This window comes from Lemur catta, chromosome 12 (genome assembly GCF_020740605.2).
Source record: "Lemur catta isolate mLemCat1 chromosome 12, mLemCat1.pri, whole genome shotgun sequence".
NCBI lineage: Eukaryota > Metazoa > Chordata > Mammalia > Primates > Lemuridae > Lemur > Lemur catta.
In genome coordinates, this window is record NC_059139.1 from 54304425 (window position 1) to 54321126 (window position 16702).

General features: G+C 37.0%; 1 protein-coding gene across 1 annotated transcript in view; it reads right to left on the reverse strand.

Annotated features, from left to right (window-relative positions):
- Positions 1 to 16702, reverse strand: part of HAPLN1 (hyaluronan and proteoglycan link protein 1) — a 72054-nt gene that overhangs the window by 16979 nt on the left and 38373 nt on the right. Inside the window, exon 2 of the mRNA XM_045565945.1 lies at positions 12520 to 12645. Within this exon, the coding sequence (XP_045421901.1) occupies positions 12520 to 12619 (100 nt within the window). The 5' untranslated portion in view covers positions 12620 to 12645. The remainder of the gene's footprint in view (positions 1 to 12519; positions 12646 to 16702) is intronic.

Consider the following 16702-nt stretch of genomic DNA (forward strand, 5'->3'; position numbering starts at 1 on the left):
CTGCTGCTAAAGATACTGATTTTGAACTGCAAAGGAAAAACCCAGTTCTGGAAATAGGGTAAGTGAAGACCATTCTGATTTAAAGTGATCAGTGCTGTTTTTGACCTTTCCTGTCGGTCTCCCAGGCTACAAGGTCGTACTCCTTCCATCCAGCCCACCTCCCACCCCTGCCGGGGGCTACCTGCTCTCAACCCCTGTTTAATCTTTGTGCCTTCCCCTTTTCTATCAATCCACAGCTAAACCAAATTGCCTAGAATCGTGTTTTTACCATTTATTCAAATGGCATGTGTCCTTCCTGCTGAGATCTGCATGATCTGATGTGATGTGCTATGAAGCATCCTCTTAGGTATTCACCAGGGCATCTTTTTTCCCTTTTTTAGAGCTAAATTGATTCTGTGGTGGGAAACTGCCCAGGACCAAAATATAGTATTGTTTTGGGAAATGCTGATCACTAATGGGAACCATGTTATTGTCATATCCAAGTTTCACAGTGAAAAATGAGGATCAATTCTATCACTATTGTGGAGTCTGGAAGTTTATCTATGGAAATATTTTTAGAAAATTTTTCAGGGATGGTGGGATTCCTCCTCCCCGCACCCGATGATATCTAGACAAACCTTTGCCACACAAATCTGCTAAAGCTGAGCCCCTCTGCTTACAACGATGCCAGGAGGCCCCAAGGGGCTCCAGGTGTCTGCTGAACACAGTTTAAAAGTCACTGTTCTGAGCTGTATACCTGAAACTGCTATGATCCTGATCAATATTGTTTCTTCTTAGTTCTCTTTATCTTTCGCTAGTAGGAAGAAGTACACTGTGAGGGGGATGTTTAGCTCTGTTCTGCTGACTAAGTTCTCTTGCGGCCCTTTGCCTTTCCACATTAATTATTTCATTTCTTTTCTAAACAGTTATAGGGTAGTGGTTAAGCATATGGACTATGCCTCCTGGGTTGTGTCACTGAACCTTCCTGTGCCTCAGTTTTCTCATCAGTAAAATGGAGTTTAGCCACCCTCATCCCAGGGTTCTTGTGAGGGTTAAATGAGATAATATTCGTTGAGAATTTAGCCTAGTGCCTGACCTACAGACAGTGCCCAGCTAATGTTGACTCTTACTAACATTTACTGAAGGTCCAAAGTGTACCAGGTATGCCAAACACCTTCTCTCTTCCACCCTGTCTTCTTTACTGTACTCTTTCAGAAGACAGTTCCCAGAAAGCATTGATTCTTGAGAAATTCACATCTCATCAACTCTTGATGATTCTCCTAATCCAGTGATTCTTAACAAGACAGGACTGCATTTCAGCACCACCACCTTAGAAGCCTAAAAAAAAAAAACCTACCTCTATCTTTATATCTAAGTCTAAATCTATGTCTATCTATCTATATCTATCTCTATCTCTGTATCTGTATCTATCTGTGTCATCATCCAATTTCTCTCTGCCCCCTCCTCATTTCCTTGGGGGGTTCAGACAGTCTTTATTTGGGGTAGGTGTGGATTGTGTATATTTGCAGCTGCCACCCCTACTTTGCTCCTCTTACTCCTCTTAAGAATCACCATGGTGGCCTGTGAGAAAAGTTCTTCTGAAGCCCAAGATGAAAGTTCTTTTTCATAGCGCTTTGATTTCTTTTGGAACATAGTTATATAAATTTAATGGAATAAAATGGGGACGATTTTTACCTATTGCTCACTCCTTTTGAGTATCCTAAAGAGGTTTCCATGGAGCTGTGTGGTATGTGCATGGGTTTGGAGCACAAGAACCAGCCTGCCTGAGTTTAATCCCAGCCTTACACTGAACAATGTGATGTGGGGCAAGCTACTCAAGCTCTCTCAGCTTCAGTGAGGTTGACCATCTTTGTACAGTGTTGCAGTGGGGACTCAATGAAATGACCCAGGTAATGCCCTTTTTATTATGAAAAATACACATAGTAAATGATTTTAAATGTTAATATTGATTCATTACTATTATTGCCATTGTTATTTCTGAGGTAGCTTATTCTAGAAGTAGAACAAATCTCAGTATCTTTGTCAACTTAGAGTTGTCTGTTCTGGTTAATACTTTTCAGAATCCAAATTTATCTGTGTTATCAAAGATTTATGAAAAAAGAGCTAGCATTTAATTCTTATTATTTTAGACTTAGAAAAAAATCAAAGGTTATCTTAGTTATGGAAAGATTAAGGAACACACAAAAAATAAAATATGAACATTTTACTAATATGTTGAATGACACTCTTAATATAAACATACTTTCCAGGATTTTAACTATAATAGAGGCTTGTTTCAAAGGACACAGAGAAACCAAAGCATTAGCATGAGTCATTCTTCTTCATTCAGCTGTAATTATCCTCACTCCTTAATTATTGGAAATGTGCCTTGATGTGGTACAGCAGTAGAGCTCAAATCTACTTGTGTCCGCTCAGACCACTTCCACTTTGTGGTGAAGTGTGAGGTCAAGTAATTCGTAATTTGCAGAAAGGACAGTGTTGGTTTTGTACATTGATAAGGCTAATGTCTTCACTTAGTATAAAAGACATGAAGATAATACTGTCACAGAGTTAATCCTAGAGGCAACAAGGAATAAAAAGGGACATTTCATTCTTTAATTAATAAACCGTCACGAATCAATGGCCTATATGAGTCAGGTATTAAGTTTATGCTGAAACAAAACAAAAGGTAAGTGAAACCCAAATGCCCAGCTGGGCGAGGGTGAGGGAAGTGAAGAGAGCCCCATGGGCATGAGAATAGGAGACGGTGGAAAGGACTGTCCCTGTGGCAGGGAGCACATCCCTCATTCAGAAGGGGCAGCAGATACAGGTTCCCACTGATGTTGTTCTATGAGATTCCAGGCTGAAAAACAGCAGGTCTTTAGGTTTTTCAACAGAGGCTAGAAATGCAAATTTTAATACAAAAACCTCCTACCTCTAAATGCTTGCAACTAATTTAAATGTTTTCAGAAACATATGGGGAAAAAATGTTTACACACATTAGTGATCAGGATTGAGACTCTGGAAAGCAACTACGTGGCTTTGCACCCTCCTTTATCCCACCTGTTGGTGCTGAGGGACTTCAAAATTTAGACCAGGGCCATGTCCTTCCCTCTTTCTGCACATCCCCCTCCCCAGGTGAACTCATGTAGTCCCATAAAATACCACGTATGTGCTAATGATTCCAAAATGTTTTCACATTATACTTTTTCCTGAGCACCAAACTAGTAAATCTATTAAGATATACCTGTTGGTTCCATGCTGAATGTCAAATATGTAACCTGAGTCCCCCATCCCTTGGCCAAACCTGTTTTCCCAGTCTTCTTCGATTTAGTTTATGCATCTATCCACCATCCTTTGGTTCATGCCAAAATCTAGGAGCTAGGTTGGGTGTGCGCATTTCCCTTAGTTTCTATATCCAATCTATCAGTAAATGCTTCCATTTCTAACTCTACTTTTTTTTTTTTTCCAAATTGATGTAGTCCCATCCACCTCCACTGCTACCACCCTGGTCCACACCACCATGATTTCTTACCTGAACTACCCCAAGACCCTCCTAAGGGATAGCCTTGCTTTTCCTCTTGGTCCACCATAATCCATTATTCACATGGTGTTTTATAAATCTAAATCATATTTTTTTACCCCTTGTTCAAACCTTTTAACCATTTTCAAATAATTTTAGAATAAAATCTGAACCCCATACTCTGAACTGCGTAAAAAGTCTGGCTCCTGCCTAGTCTTCCAATCCCATCTTAAACCACACCCTCTCCACTGCCAGGCTGCAGATCGTTGGGCTTCTTTCTGGTTGGAAAGCATCATACTTATTCCCATATCAGAGAGTTTGTATTTTTCACACTATCTACTTGGAATGTTTTGCCTCTGGTTTTTGATGTGACTGTCTCTGCTCATTATCCAGGTCTCAGCTTGATCTTCCTGCTTAAGGAGCCCTTCCCTTGCTCTCCCTCAATGGAGTTCATCCCCCTGCCCCTGGGTGCTCTCTCTCACATCCTTGTTTCTCTTAAAAACACTTCATATTTATTATTTATATATGCATTTGTTTTCATTTATTTATCCAATTATATATGTGGGCCACATAATTAGTTGTAAAAGAAAAGGCTGAAGTTCAAGAACCTTAATTTTGGAGCACACTTTGATTTCAATATACTGTGGGTAGTCTATAAAAAACCGTTATGCATCTTTTAAAACAAGGTATTCTGTTTACATGGAAACATCTAAATGAAGCATTAACTATCTAATCAGCTCTTTGGTACTTGAAGCTAATTAAGGCCCTTTGTTAATGACTGTGTGATAAAAGACAAAGCAAAGAGAAGGTGTAAAAATAATCATACCAGATTCTTAGAGATTTAAAACCTGTCCACATAATTTATGACACTTTTCAAGAGAAAGTAAGAAGTGATTGTTCATAACCCATGCAATACTGGGGAAGAAAACTTGAAAATTTAAACCTTTACAATTTACTTCTCTATGCCAAAGAAAGCAAAAAACAGGAACAAAAAGCCTACTATGAAAGTGTTCATTATTTTTTGCTAGCAACATTAGTCATAGATGATCATGAAATCATTCTGAACAGATATAGTCATGTAACAAGAGAATAAATTTATGCCCTATATATTATAATTTATAAGGTAACACACACATACCTTCAACTTACATTTCTTTCCTTTTACCTGCTCTTTTTTTTACCCTTCAGTAACTCTGAGCAGAATAGAAAAACATAATTTCCAATGCTGTCAGGAACAAGCCAAAGCACGCAGGCAAAGCAAGCACCGTTACAAATAGAATCATCTAGAAGTGGAAATCTCCTTATTTCAAGGGTGTTTTCAGTGGTGTTTTTATTTTAAACTTTCAATTACTTTATAGAAACAAGATAGGACTCTGCTTTTTTCCCCAACCCCTTCACCTAATCTACACACTTGACTATAAGAAATTGCTTCTTGTTCTAACATACTTTGTCAGTTTTAAACAAGATGGATTATGTGTATGTGTGTGTGTGTGTGTGTGTGTGTGTGTTTTAATCCATAATGTCTGTTTCCCTTTTGAATGGACAGCGTTTGGAAAAGGTATGGAGAATTCTTATTTAATTTATTCTGTTCAACACACCCCATAGCACAATCCTTGAACATGTACAAACATGCTACTCAGAGCTTAGACATGTGGAGATTCATCACTGGCTTAACAGTGAAGTCAAGTAACAAACATGTTTAATTAAACTAAACTTAAAATGGCACCATTTGTACTGACTGCTTAGTAATCATTCTTGAGGGCAGATACATGTAGTGCTATCACATTGTGGCAATACAAAGTGCACAAAATATTTCTGAAGTATTTTTATAGAACTATTAGATTTCTTATGTTTTCAATATCTTCATTTTGAAATAAGAATATTCTTATAACAAATATTTCATTTTTCCCTAGATACTATTATTTTAATAACCTCTTGATACAATATTTTAATTTCTTAGCATTTTAATAGATTTTGTATTCCAAAAGATTCCCATAAAATGGTAACTTTTCACTTTACATTTAAAATAAAGTGCTGAACCAATAAAGAAATCTAAATCTACTCTTTCTTTTTTTTTTTTTTTGAGACAGAGTCTCACTCTGTTGCCCAGGCTAGAGTGAGTGCCGTGGCGTCAGCCTAGCTCACAGCAACCTCAAACTCCTGGGCTTAAGCGATCCTACTGCCTCAGCCTCCCGAGTAGCTGGGACTAAGGCATGCGCCACCATGCCTGGCTAATTTTTTCTCTATATATTTTTAGTTGGCCAGATAATTTCTTTCTATTTTTAGTAGAGACGGGGTCTCGCTCTTGCTCAGGCTGGTCTCGAACTCCTGAGCTCCAGCGATCCGCCCGCCTCGGCCTCCCAGAGTGCTAGGATTACAGGCGTGAGCCACCACGCCCGGCCTATTCTTTCTTGATCTTTGGAAAAAATCAGAGAACCAACATTTTGAAAGGACTTCAACATTATGCCATTAAGCTGTAGGTCAGTGCTTTAGCTGAGTCAGCATTGGTTCTTGCATAGCTGCAACCAAAGGGTTTTTCCTAATATTTGGAGAGTTTCTAAATAATCACTGGCTTTGCACATAGTTTTAGGATTTCAGTACCAAGAGTGGAACAGAGAAATCAATGGCGATACAGTGTGAATTTCTTGCTACTTAAAAAGATTATTAAATATAGGCTTTTATACCTGAAATATTATAACACTGTATTTTTTAATGATAATTTACAGAATAACATAGAGTTCAGCATTCCAGATCATTTAATATCAAGTTTAAAAATATTCTCAAGATGTATTTAACTTTACTAAGTAATAAAAAGTTTAATAGTATGGTAGAAATTTCTAAATAGTAAGATCCTTTTGTTTGGTTACTAGTTACTGTTTTTAATATATATTTTCACCTTTATTTAACACTTATTTTATTCTTTCTTTTGTGTTTGTTGCCCTGATGGTATTATTAGTAAGTTCACTCAGGAGATGGTCTCTTTCCATAGAGAATAACTCAATGTTTTACACAAAGGATGACAATGTTCAAAAAAAATGCTGAATAAGTACATTTTCTTAGGATACACAAAATGGATACACAAAAGCATACACAAATGCAAAGAAGACTAGGACATGGGCTAGCAATTATACACATTAACAGAAGCAAAGTTGGCAAGAAAATATATATTTCTATTATCATAATCAATAGCTCTATATTCATAATAATGGCTGTGTTTCTCACTAGACTCTAAGCTTGATGAAGCTAGGGACCATGTGCTTTGTTCATCATTTTGTATTCCCAATGTCTGTATATAGGTGGTGCTCAACATATTTGTTCAATAAATGAGTCTTCTATTGTGTATATATGTATATGTGTAGTACATGAGTATTTTTATCTATGTATATGCCTATGTATATACTTTTGTTCTTTTCTTTGGGGCTCATTTATTATATTAATATGGTCATATTATTAGTTTGATGAAATGGCAAGCCTGTGTTTAATGTAGTAGGTTTTTACTATCATTTTTGGCTTTATGCCCTACAGTAAACTGATTAGAAATTATAGAATTAGCCATCTAATACTGATGGTATGATAATTTTTGTAATTCCTTGATGAAATTTTTTGATATTTCATAGCTATTAATCTCCAGGTATAATTGTTAACAATATATATATTTACCTCAATTTAATTTAGACAATATTTTTGGATATTTTTCTTTGTTTTTATAGATTTTTCATTTGTGACTGCAAATAACATACTCTGCCTCAAAAAGACAAAAGTGAATTAATTTAACTTTTGTTACAGACTCAGAGAGTTCTAATGAGTTTTAGGTGGAAGAGAAAAAATTAAGCTAGAATAACACTTGGCTAGTTCTCCCATTAAAATTTGGCTCTGCGGATGGTCTGTGATCATACATTATTAAATATACCCAACTCGTTTTGATCCAGTCTGCACCACCAGATCCCGACTCTGCAGTTATTGCATAAGCAACAGGATAGCACTGCACTGGCCAAATGTAAATCCAATACTCTTCAAAGCTGCACATGCACATGAGGAAGACCGCTGCATCCTGCCTCGGGTGGCTTCTCATGGAGTGTAAAATGCTGCATGCAGCGTGGGAGCCCTGCACACAACCAACCTAACTTTGCCACCCAGACTCACAATCCTCTTGCTCATCTGCTTCTTCTCATTATATAAATTGAAAAAAATTTCCCTGAGATTTAGAAAGACTGGACCAGAACTTGATTAGGAAAAACAACTGGATTTTGGTTTTGGATTGATTCAATAAACATGTATTGATCACTTACTATGAGCCAAGTGCTGGTTTGGGTGACTTGGATGCATGAGACAAGGATTCTTGCCCTGGTGGAGCTGTTGTATATGCTTGTGGCAGAAATGGATGACAAACAATTACCTCAAAATAAGCAGAGATAAAGCCAGTGTTACAGAGAAATGGAAAAGAAGGAGGAGAGAGATTAGAGTGCCAGAGAGGAGAAGAGTGCAGTAGTCTAGATGACTTCATTAAAAAAGTGAAAAATGAGCCCAGATTTGATGAAGGGAAGGAGATTGGCCAAGAGAACTGCCCCCCATCAGCCAGGTAACCTGGGATGAGCAATGTTAATGCTATGGGTCTTGATTTCCTCATTTGTACATTTGGAGATTGGTCTAGACGATCTATACTAATGTCCTTGTAAGTTTTTAAACTCTGTGAGCTATGATTTAGCTTATGCCAACATCACAGAATGAAAACAGTCCTCTAGTTCATGTTCATTAATCCCACACAATGTATCATGTGCTGCTAAATGCCAGCAATGTCACCACATTTAAGAAATGTTCATTATTATGGTTGTAATTTGGAAGTATCTCATTATACTCATTCATTTGTTCACTCACTTATTCAACAAACATACATTAAGCACCTACTATGTGCCAGCCACTACTATATAGTTAGAGTTTCAAAGTTGACAGACAGTCTGATAAGGGAGAGAGCCAATGCTAAAGGTATGTGAAAGAAGAACCCAGCTTTGAAGAAGGGAAGGTGGTGTTCAGGACAAACGTAGGGAGGAGGAACCAATGAGGCTGAGTGAGGAGTGTCCATTTCTGCCAGAGGTTCTGGATATACATTATTTATACATTATTTTTTCTACTTACAGAGATGAACTTCTGGTAATTCATTCTTTAAAACAATCTAATTATTTTGTCTTTTGAGAAACGTGACAACAACTTTTACTTATTAAATAGAAAGGAACAATTTTTGTTTCTGAGATTTCCTGATACTATTCTTTACAAAAATTTAAAGTAGTTTACCTGTGTTCACATAGTAAGGATATTAAGGTAAAATATTATTTAAGTTTGGAAAGCTTCAGTTTCTACAAGGAAAGTAAAAGTGAGCAGATAATGTTTAATACTAGTGGGGAAGTTTTAAATTGCGAAATTAAGGAAGGCAAAGAAGGCAACTCATAAAATGTGTACTTCATTAGAACCGAGATAGCAATATCGTTCTGTTAACAAATGCACTTTGAAAAGCATAAAATTTTTCTACCAGTATTTATGGTCCCTTTTCTGTTTCAAAATCAGCTTCCCATAACAGTGAGGAATTAATAAATAGAATGATAACAACTATCAGGATAACTATTGGGAGCTTATTGTGTGCCAGCCACTGTACTAAGAGATTTTCATATATTATCTCATTTAATTCTTACAAAGCTCTGTCAAATAAACAGATTTAGGCCAAATTTTACAGATGGGATAACTGAGACTTAGTGAGATGAAGTAAATTTTCCAAGATCAAAGCTAGATGTTGTGTTACGGGAAAGACTCAAACTTGTCATGTGAAGACTTGCACTTGAACACCAGATGCAGGAAGCGCTGACTCTGTGACCTTGATAAGGTTGAGCAGATACATGTTCAATATAACCGTTTTGCTTTTCACATTATGGGCAAACGGGTTAATTGGAAAACGGTCATAAAATGTTCTTTGCTATCTGTAATGTCTTCTTAAAAGTTGCATTTTAAAAGGTACATTTATTGTCTCTGAGATTGCACTGGTATTTGAAAGTCTGTTTGAAGAGTTTTTGGACCTGATCTAAATATTTTAAATATTGCTCTTTTGTATGATTTGGTGCTCCATATAAAACTCTTCCTAATGGTCTCAAGTTTCAAAGGATTTAAAAGTTGTTTGGCTAGGTACATCACGACCTGAGGAATATAACCCATTAGTTGAAATTATTATAGAGATGGTATTAACAGCAGCCTCTCTTTCTGCAGAAGTATTTGATAAAATTACTCTCCCCTATATTGAGGACAGTATATGATACACCAGCTAATAATTTTACTGCATATTTTAGTAGACTTTGTGGACAAGTAAAGTTTGCTTTCTAGTGCAACCAAATTAATTCAGCACAAAATTAAAGGAAATCAACTAATACCTGTGAAATTTTATCTAAAGCTGTATCTTTCTCCATGGGAAGCTGGGGGAGTTTTCATTTTCATCATCAGAAAAAGGCTTTTCACTAGAAACTTTTTGCATAGGGGTCTAGGCTTGCCATTTTCTTTACTGGCCATCTGCCTTTTTCTTCTTTTTAAAATCCAGATTAAACATTTTTGTGCCTATATCTCTATAAAATTTCCCACAACAAAACTGAGAGGAACACTTCAGAAAAATAATTAGGTAATTCTTATGTATGAGACTCAAGAATGTATTATCAAAATGTTGAACATCTGTAGTAAGGCAGCCAAGGAGAATTTGAGGATGAGGTTCACTATTCTCCCACTACTATTTAGGCCTGAAGAACTTAGAGCACAAAAATAGAAATTTAATGAAAAATGGGAGAGATAAGGTGTTCTTATGGTAATATGAACTTTGAACAATTTTCTGTTACTGACAGAAGCTCATACAGCTTATCAGTGCAATCTAAGAACTTGAGATTGAGATTGCTAATTTAATTATTTGACTGCAAATTCTTATAAAATTTTGAGAAAGCTTTAGCTCCCTTAAATTCCTCTGGGCCATGTTTGATAAATAAAAGTTTTAAACATGAGAAAATATGTAATATTTCAAGTAAGTAATGAAGCAAGTGAGTAATGTGCTTTATTTATTCTCTACTGGGCTGTATGGTTTATTTGTATATTGTAAAATTCAGCTGGAATTATGGCAGGCCACTTGGAAGCCGTTTCTTTGAAGGACTATGGAATTTGAAAATTCAATCTGAATGCTATCAGGAAGGAAAAAAAATATTGGGAAAAAGTAATGAGAACAGGTATTTGGAATGATTTTAAAATAAATCTTCGCTTATGGGCATAACATCATAATCCTATGACCCAAATCATGTCTCAGTATTAATTTCCACAAGCCAAATACGGCCTTGCAGTTCTATTACTTGAAAGCTCTTTAGCAACTCTTCAAGGCAAGCCTACACTTTCTAAGAATATGAATTTACAATTAAAATAAAGTGGACTATCAAGGCACTTAAAAAAAAACTGGACAGTGTATGCAAATAACCTGAATAGTTCTGATATCTTGGGTCAGAAATCCCTTTGCACTAAATTTCCACAGAAGACACAGGAATGGGAGAGGAGAGCAGCAGAAGTTTTCCTTGCTGAGATAACTTGAGCCTGACAGGAGTAATTTTTTAAATAGGAGTATATTTTAAAAATATTTCATACTAATAATTTCATACCTGGGTGCAATTTAAATTAAATGGTTTGTACATAATTTATAATATAACGTGTATCTGTCTACTAGGAACTTGAAAACACTACTAAAGTTGATTTTACATTGGATTTAAAACTGCTATTGTTAGTAATGACTTGGTGTTACCATTTTGGCTGAACTGAATTCTGTGTCTATAAGTTAAGAGGATGTTATTCCTCATTAGAAACCGCTATGTGCAAATATCTTAGAGTCTTTGGGAAATTGCTTTGGTTCTAGTATATACATTAGGGAAACAGCTGAGTCAGCAGCTTGCAGAGGAAAAATTTATGATTATACAATTTCTTTTCACGGCTCAGCAGTGAAAAAAATAAAGCTGTTGGAAGCAAACAAAATTGAAAGAGATGTGTCAAAATATAGCTAGACATAGACAAATTCAGAATTCTATTTTGGTAGTCATAACGCATACAGGAAAATAGTATACTATCACTTGACCTTCACAAGTCATACTTTCCAACGGTGAATGCAGTTTTTTGAGACTACACTTTTGACCTTGAAGATATAACTTGGTGTTTTATGTCTCTTAGCAAACTTATAATGCCTCTGGTTTCCCACTTGAGTTTATCTAAAATTAATATCATCATATGTTTAAACTATTAAGTTCTGTAATTCTTATTTTAATTATTCAGCATACAAGGGCAAGGGAGAGGTTATAGCTCCTTTAGAAATGTCTTTTCATATTGCATAAGTCTCTTAGCTTTCTTAATGCAGGATGTCCCTCATCTGAAGCTGGGACTGAGGAAATAGCTGCATTGTACTGCAGCCTCAAATCGTGCTACAGCTCTCAGGCTTAGGATTCAGCTGAGCTGAACAGAAATGTGCTCGGGCAATGTATTGGTCTATAGGAACTAATGCTTTCCTGAAGGAGACTATAATAGGGTAAGCTACTTTTTCCTAGACCATAGCTTGTTTGATTTTTATTTTATTTATATTGTTTCTCTTAATGATTAAACAGTTACTCTCATAGAATGACCTTACATCATAACTTTTACTTCCTATTTCTTCCCTCCTCCTTGCATTTAAATGAACTTTATGCCCTCCATTTTACGTGAAGATGGCAACTGCACTAAAAAGCTAAAAAACTATTGTAAGAACTCATAGCAGTTGGACATTCTTAAGCCATTCCACTTTAATTGTCCCCAATTCTTAACTCTATTGCAATGCATTAGCATTCAAAAGCCAGGGAGCATGTTCACCAATTAGCAGAAAGAGAAAGAAAAAGTCAGTGCAGCAGAACCGAAATTAAGAAACACTAACCCAGCATCTCAACTCTAAGTAACTTGAAATTAATTTGACTTTCATAAGAGAACCTATGTTTCCTTACCTTGGATGTGAATAACTCTGTCATGGTCCAGAGTATGGTTGTCTGAATGGTGATCAGCCCAGCAGATTGAAATCAGCACCAGAAGAAGTAGACTCTTCATCTTTATAGCCCAAAGAATCTTCTCCACTGCGAGAGCATCACATACAAAGAGGCTTGTGAGATTTGGAACCCTTTGGAGTGTTGCACTGCACAACTTATTACCGCCTTATCATCATAGAATGGGTCTGTAAAAATATTTAACCCAGTCTGTTCAGAAAGTTACTGTAGCTGTCTTTGAGAGCTGAAGACGGCAGCTTTGAACAATTCCAGTTACTCTCATGTAGCCAGAGTCCAAATAGTGTTTAACTCTATCTTTGCAGAATTGTAAATCTGGAAATTTTAAACACTCTAGTTTTAATTTACAGAGTTACAGCAAGTAAAAAAGAGATGTGGCAAGAACATAAATAGATTCTTAAACAATTTTAAGCCTCTGAATTTGGAGTATAAGTTAATAAAATAGCAATGTGAAATATCTATATATGAATATTTATCACTTAGTCTAATTAGGAACTAAGTCTAAAACCAGGGCAAATAAAGAATATTTGTATGAGACTTGACATCATCACTCATTTTTCATGTAGCTTCCTAAGCAGGTTAAATTTGTTCTAAATAGAAAAGAGGACAAAAAAAAAAAAGTGCCCGATTAAGCAAAGCAGCACATTTGCTACAGATTCACTTACCATCTTAAATACTGCTTTGGTCTATAGTGAATAGTTGAAAATTATGAACAAACTATGATAGAGTTGTGCATGCTACCACTGCAGTCATCCTGATTGATTTTTCATTCATTTCAACCTAAAATGCTGACGCACTAACTTAGAGTGCCAGGTAGGGTCTCAGCAGTCAGCAAAGCAAGGGCTGCAGGGAAGGTCCCTGCTGGCCTCACAGGGCAATTAGGCAAATGAAGAGCTGAAATAGACAGGGAGGCGCAGCTCTGGTCCTAAGTGAAAGAGGCAGAACCATCACTTTCCTGTCCTTCACACAAAGACCGACTTGACAAAAGGAAACACCACCTCTCTCCCCCACAAAAGTTTGTCATCGGAAGGACCAAAAGTAATTCTAAGTGATACAAACCTTACAACCTTTGCAGTATTTGCCTGGCATGAATTTCAGTGTAGCTCCTCTGTTTTAACATAGAAGCTGAAGCAAATATTAACAAGGACTTTCTTTTTCTCTCATGCACACAGCAGCCTTAACAATACTGGCTATTTTTAAAACTGAAATTGCACAGTACTGGCTTCTCAGACTAATTTGTTTTTTCCAGGAAAGTCTGACTCCCTGGAACACTTATTGAAGAGCTCGGAGTCTGTTCCTGGAGGTCCTCGCAGGCAAGCCTCTCCTCCAGAGCCGAAGGCACTTACTCCCTGAAGTTCCCCAAATCTCTTCTGGGACTGACACTTGTCTCTGCATTTTCCCCTCTAAAAATCTGCACTGCTGTGATGGCAGTGGCTTCAGTGTTTCCTGTTTGCTTTAAATCTTTCCTTTTTCTTTATTTTGTCACAGAAAGAAGATTGTTGATCAGCAAGCAAATTGTGCAGCTTGCTTGTCCAGGAAACTAGGAGTGTTACCTTCAAAATTCTACCTGATTTACTAATCTTATTTTCAGAAGTTCACTTGCTTGTTCCTCTAAGGAATTTTTTTTAATGTTCTTTTTCTTGCAGTCAATGACCTTTGTCCATAGGATTATAGTGAACTGTGTTTTTTTGGTGAATAAATATAATAAAGATGATCTTTTAGAATGTGGAATATCATTGGGAGAATTATGTACACAAACATAAAACAATAGGCAAATAGCACCACAGGTGTAATGCATTCTCTGCTGTCACAGGACTCACAAGGAGGGGATGCTGTAGAGAGCAGAATATAAAGAAAGTATCAGTTTCAACAGTTAAACATAGGAGACCTTCTTTCCTAGAATGTCAGGATGAGCAATGGTGGAGAATTTTATAGATTAATTTTCACATTAGTGTGGTCATCTGTAGTATAATTTATAGGATGTTGTATACATATACACACACACTAGGTTCATTTATTTTTACCTAAAATATATTACATATCAGCATATATATATATATATATATATACATATATATATATATATATCTCCTTTAGTTCCATACTATAGTATTTAAAACTATACTATAGTATTTAAAACTATAGTATTTAAAACCCACTAAGGGTTCATTACATAAGCTAAGGTATTGACTGATCAACAACCCAATTTTAAAATGCAAACATCCTGAGTGTGTGTATATGAAGGGGCAATAAATAATAATAATGACAACGGTTTCTTTTCATTGAGTGTCTACTATTTGCCAAGTACTATGCTAAGCATTTTGCATGCAGTGACTCATGCAGTCCTTATAACAACGATGTGAGACAAATATTTCCATTTCCCCAGATACGGATAGTTATCTTGCTGAAGGTCACACATCTAGTAAATGGCAAAGCCTGGATTTGCCTTTAAGCAAAAGCAGTACCTACTTTGAGTTGCACTTTTTTTTTCTGATGAGGAAACTGTTGGTTTTATTGCCTTTTAAATTCGGGCTCTGTAACTTAAAACTACTATGATAGAACTTTGACTCATATTATATATGAACATAAACACTTTTTTTCAAGACTTACCTATGAGAAGTCAGTCAGATGGCACTTTTTTGAACATGATTTGCCATGCTTCATTTGTAATACCACCCTGGTATCATGAACGCTGCCTCGTGGCTCACATGTGGGCGCACATATACAGAGATACACACACGCAAAGATGAACACACACCATCTTTGAAAAAGCCAAGTATGTCCCACATGTGCAGTGAGATGTGATCGGAATAGAGGCATGTATCAGCGAACACTTCTGAGTACCCCACATTGGCGTTATTGCGATCCAGACAGAACAGACTGGAAATCATTTTTGCTACCCTGGCAGCACAACAAGGATCTCACTATGGGCACAAAACTAGAAAAGAAAACTTCAGGGACACAATCTCTGGGTGTCTGAGCAATGAGGTGTATAACACTAGGTGCCACATACCCCACTGAGGCCCTCGAGGGAAAGGGCTGTGCCAGGGGTCTGTGTGCCAGTCCCCCACAGGGAAGGACAACTGAGGCACAGTAGAGGGTCATATGAGTGACTGAATCTGAGCCCTACTTATTTGCATTTTGTAATCATGTCTCCTCTGAATATTTAGGTAGGTTATCTGAATATATTTTCAGTTTTTGATAAAATTTAGGAAATCCGAGGGATTTTTACACAACCAGCTATGACCTGCCCCTGAATTAGCTCTCTTAGTTCACCTGCAACTCACATCTTGATGGTCTCTTCACAGCCGACCAAGGCTGGCTGCCATGATGCTGCAGCTGATAGGAATGTAATTTTACAGTTCTGCTTTGGTAATACTTGAACCACTATTTGGGAGCAAGATACTCTATCCAATGTCAAAGTCTAATAGTTTGATAAAAGTGCAGATATACTAATACCAACAGTCTAATACCAAAGTGTCCAACTGCTATTCCTTAAACACCAAATGTGTTAAAATTACTGTATTAGGTAATGGGGGAATAAAACTAAGTGAAAGGCATGCATGTTATTTTCTACGCCTTGAGAGCTAACACTACATAGTAATATTTCCTGAACTACTGTCATATGCTAGGCACTGTTCTTGAAGCTTCACCCACTGAATTGTTATTTCTCAGAACAACTCGGTTGAGGTAAGCACATTGTTAAACACATTTTACAGTTCTGGAAATGGAGTGTTAGAGTGAGTGGCGAGGTACTCAGCATGTACCGTGAGGAGCTGGGAGTCTGGGCAATGTGACCCCAGAGACTGCACCATTATTGCTGTCCTGTGTGCCCCAAGGAACGCTGTCAGCTCTCTACTCACTGGTTTTACAACTCTTACAGTTTCGCACAAGCTGAAATGCCTCCCTTCATCCCTCTCGCTGGGTTATGGGCTTAGCTCAGGCGATGCTTGCCCCTAAGCTCTGGACGCTGTCCTCACGGCATGCTCAGCACCCACAGCTGTGCCTGTGTGCTGAGCGTAAGAATGAGCTGTTTCAACCAGGCAGAAATAGTTAAAAGTACTAAAGAGCTAAGACTGAGCGGACCCTTCACTTAAAACTTTGCATGTGTTATTACATGGACGAGGGG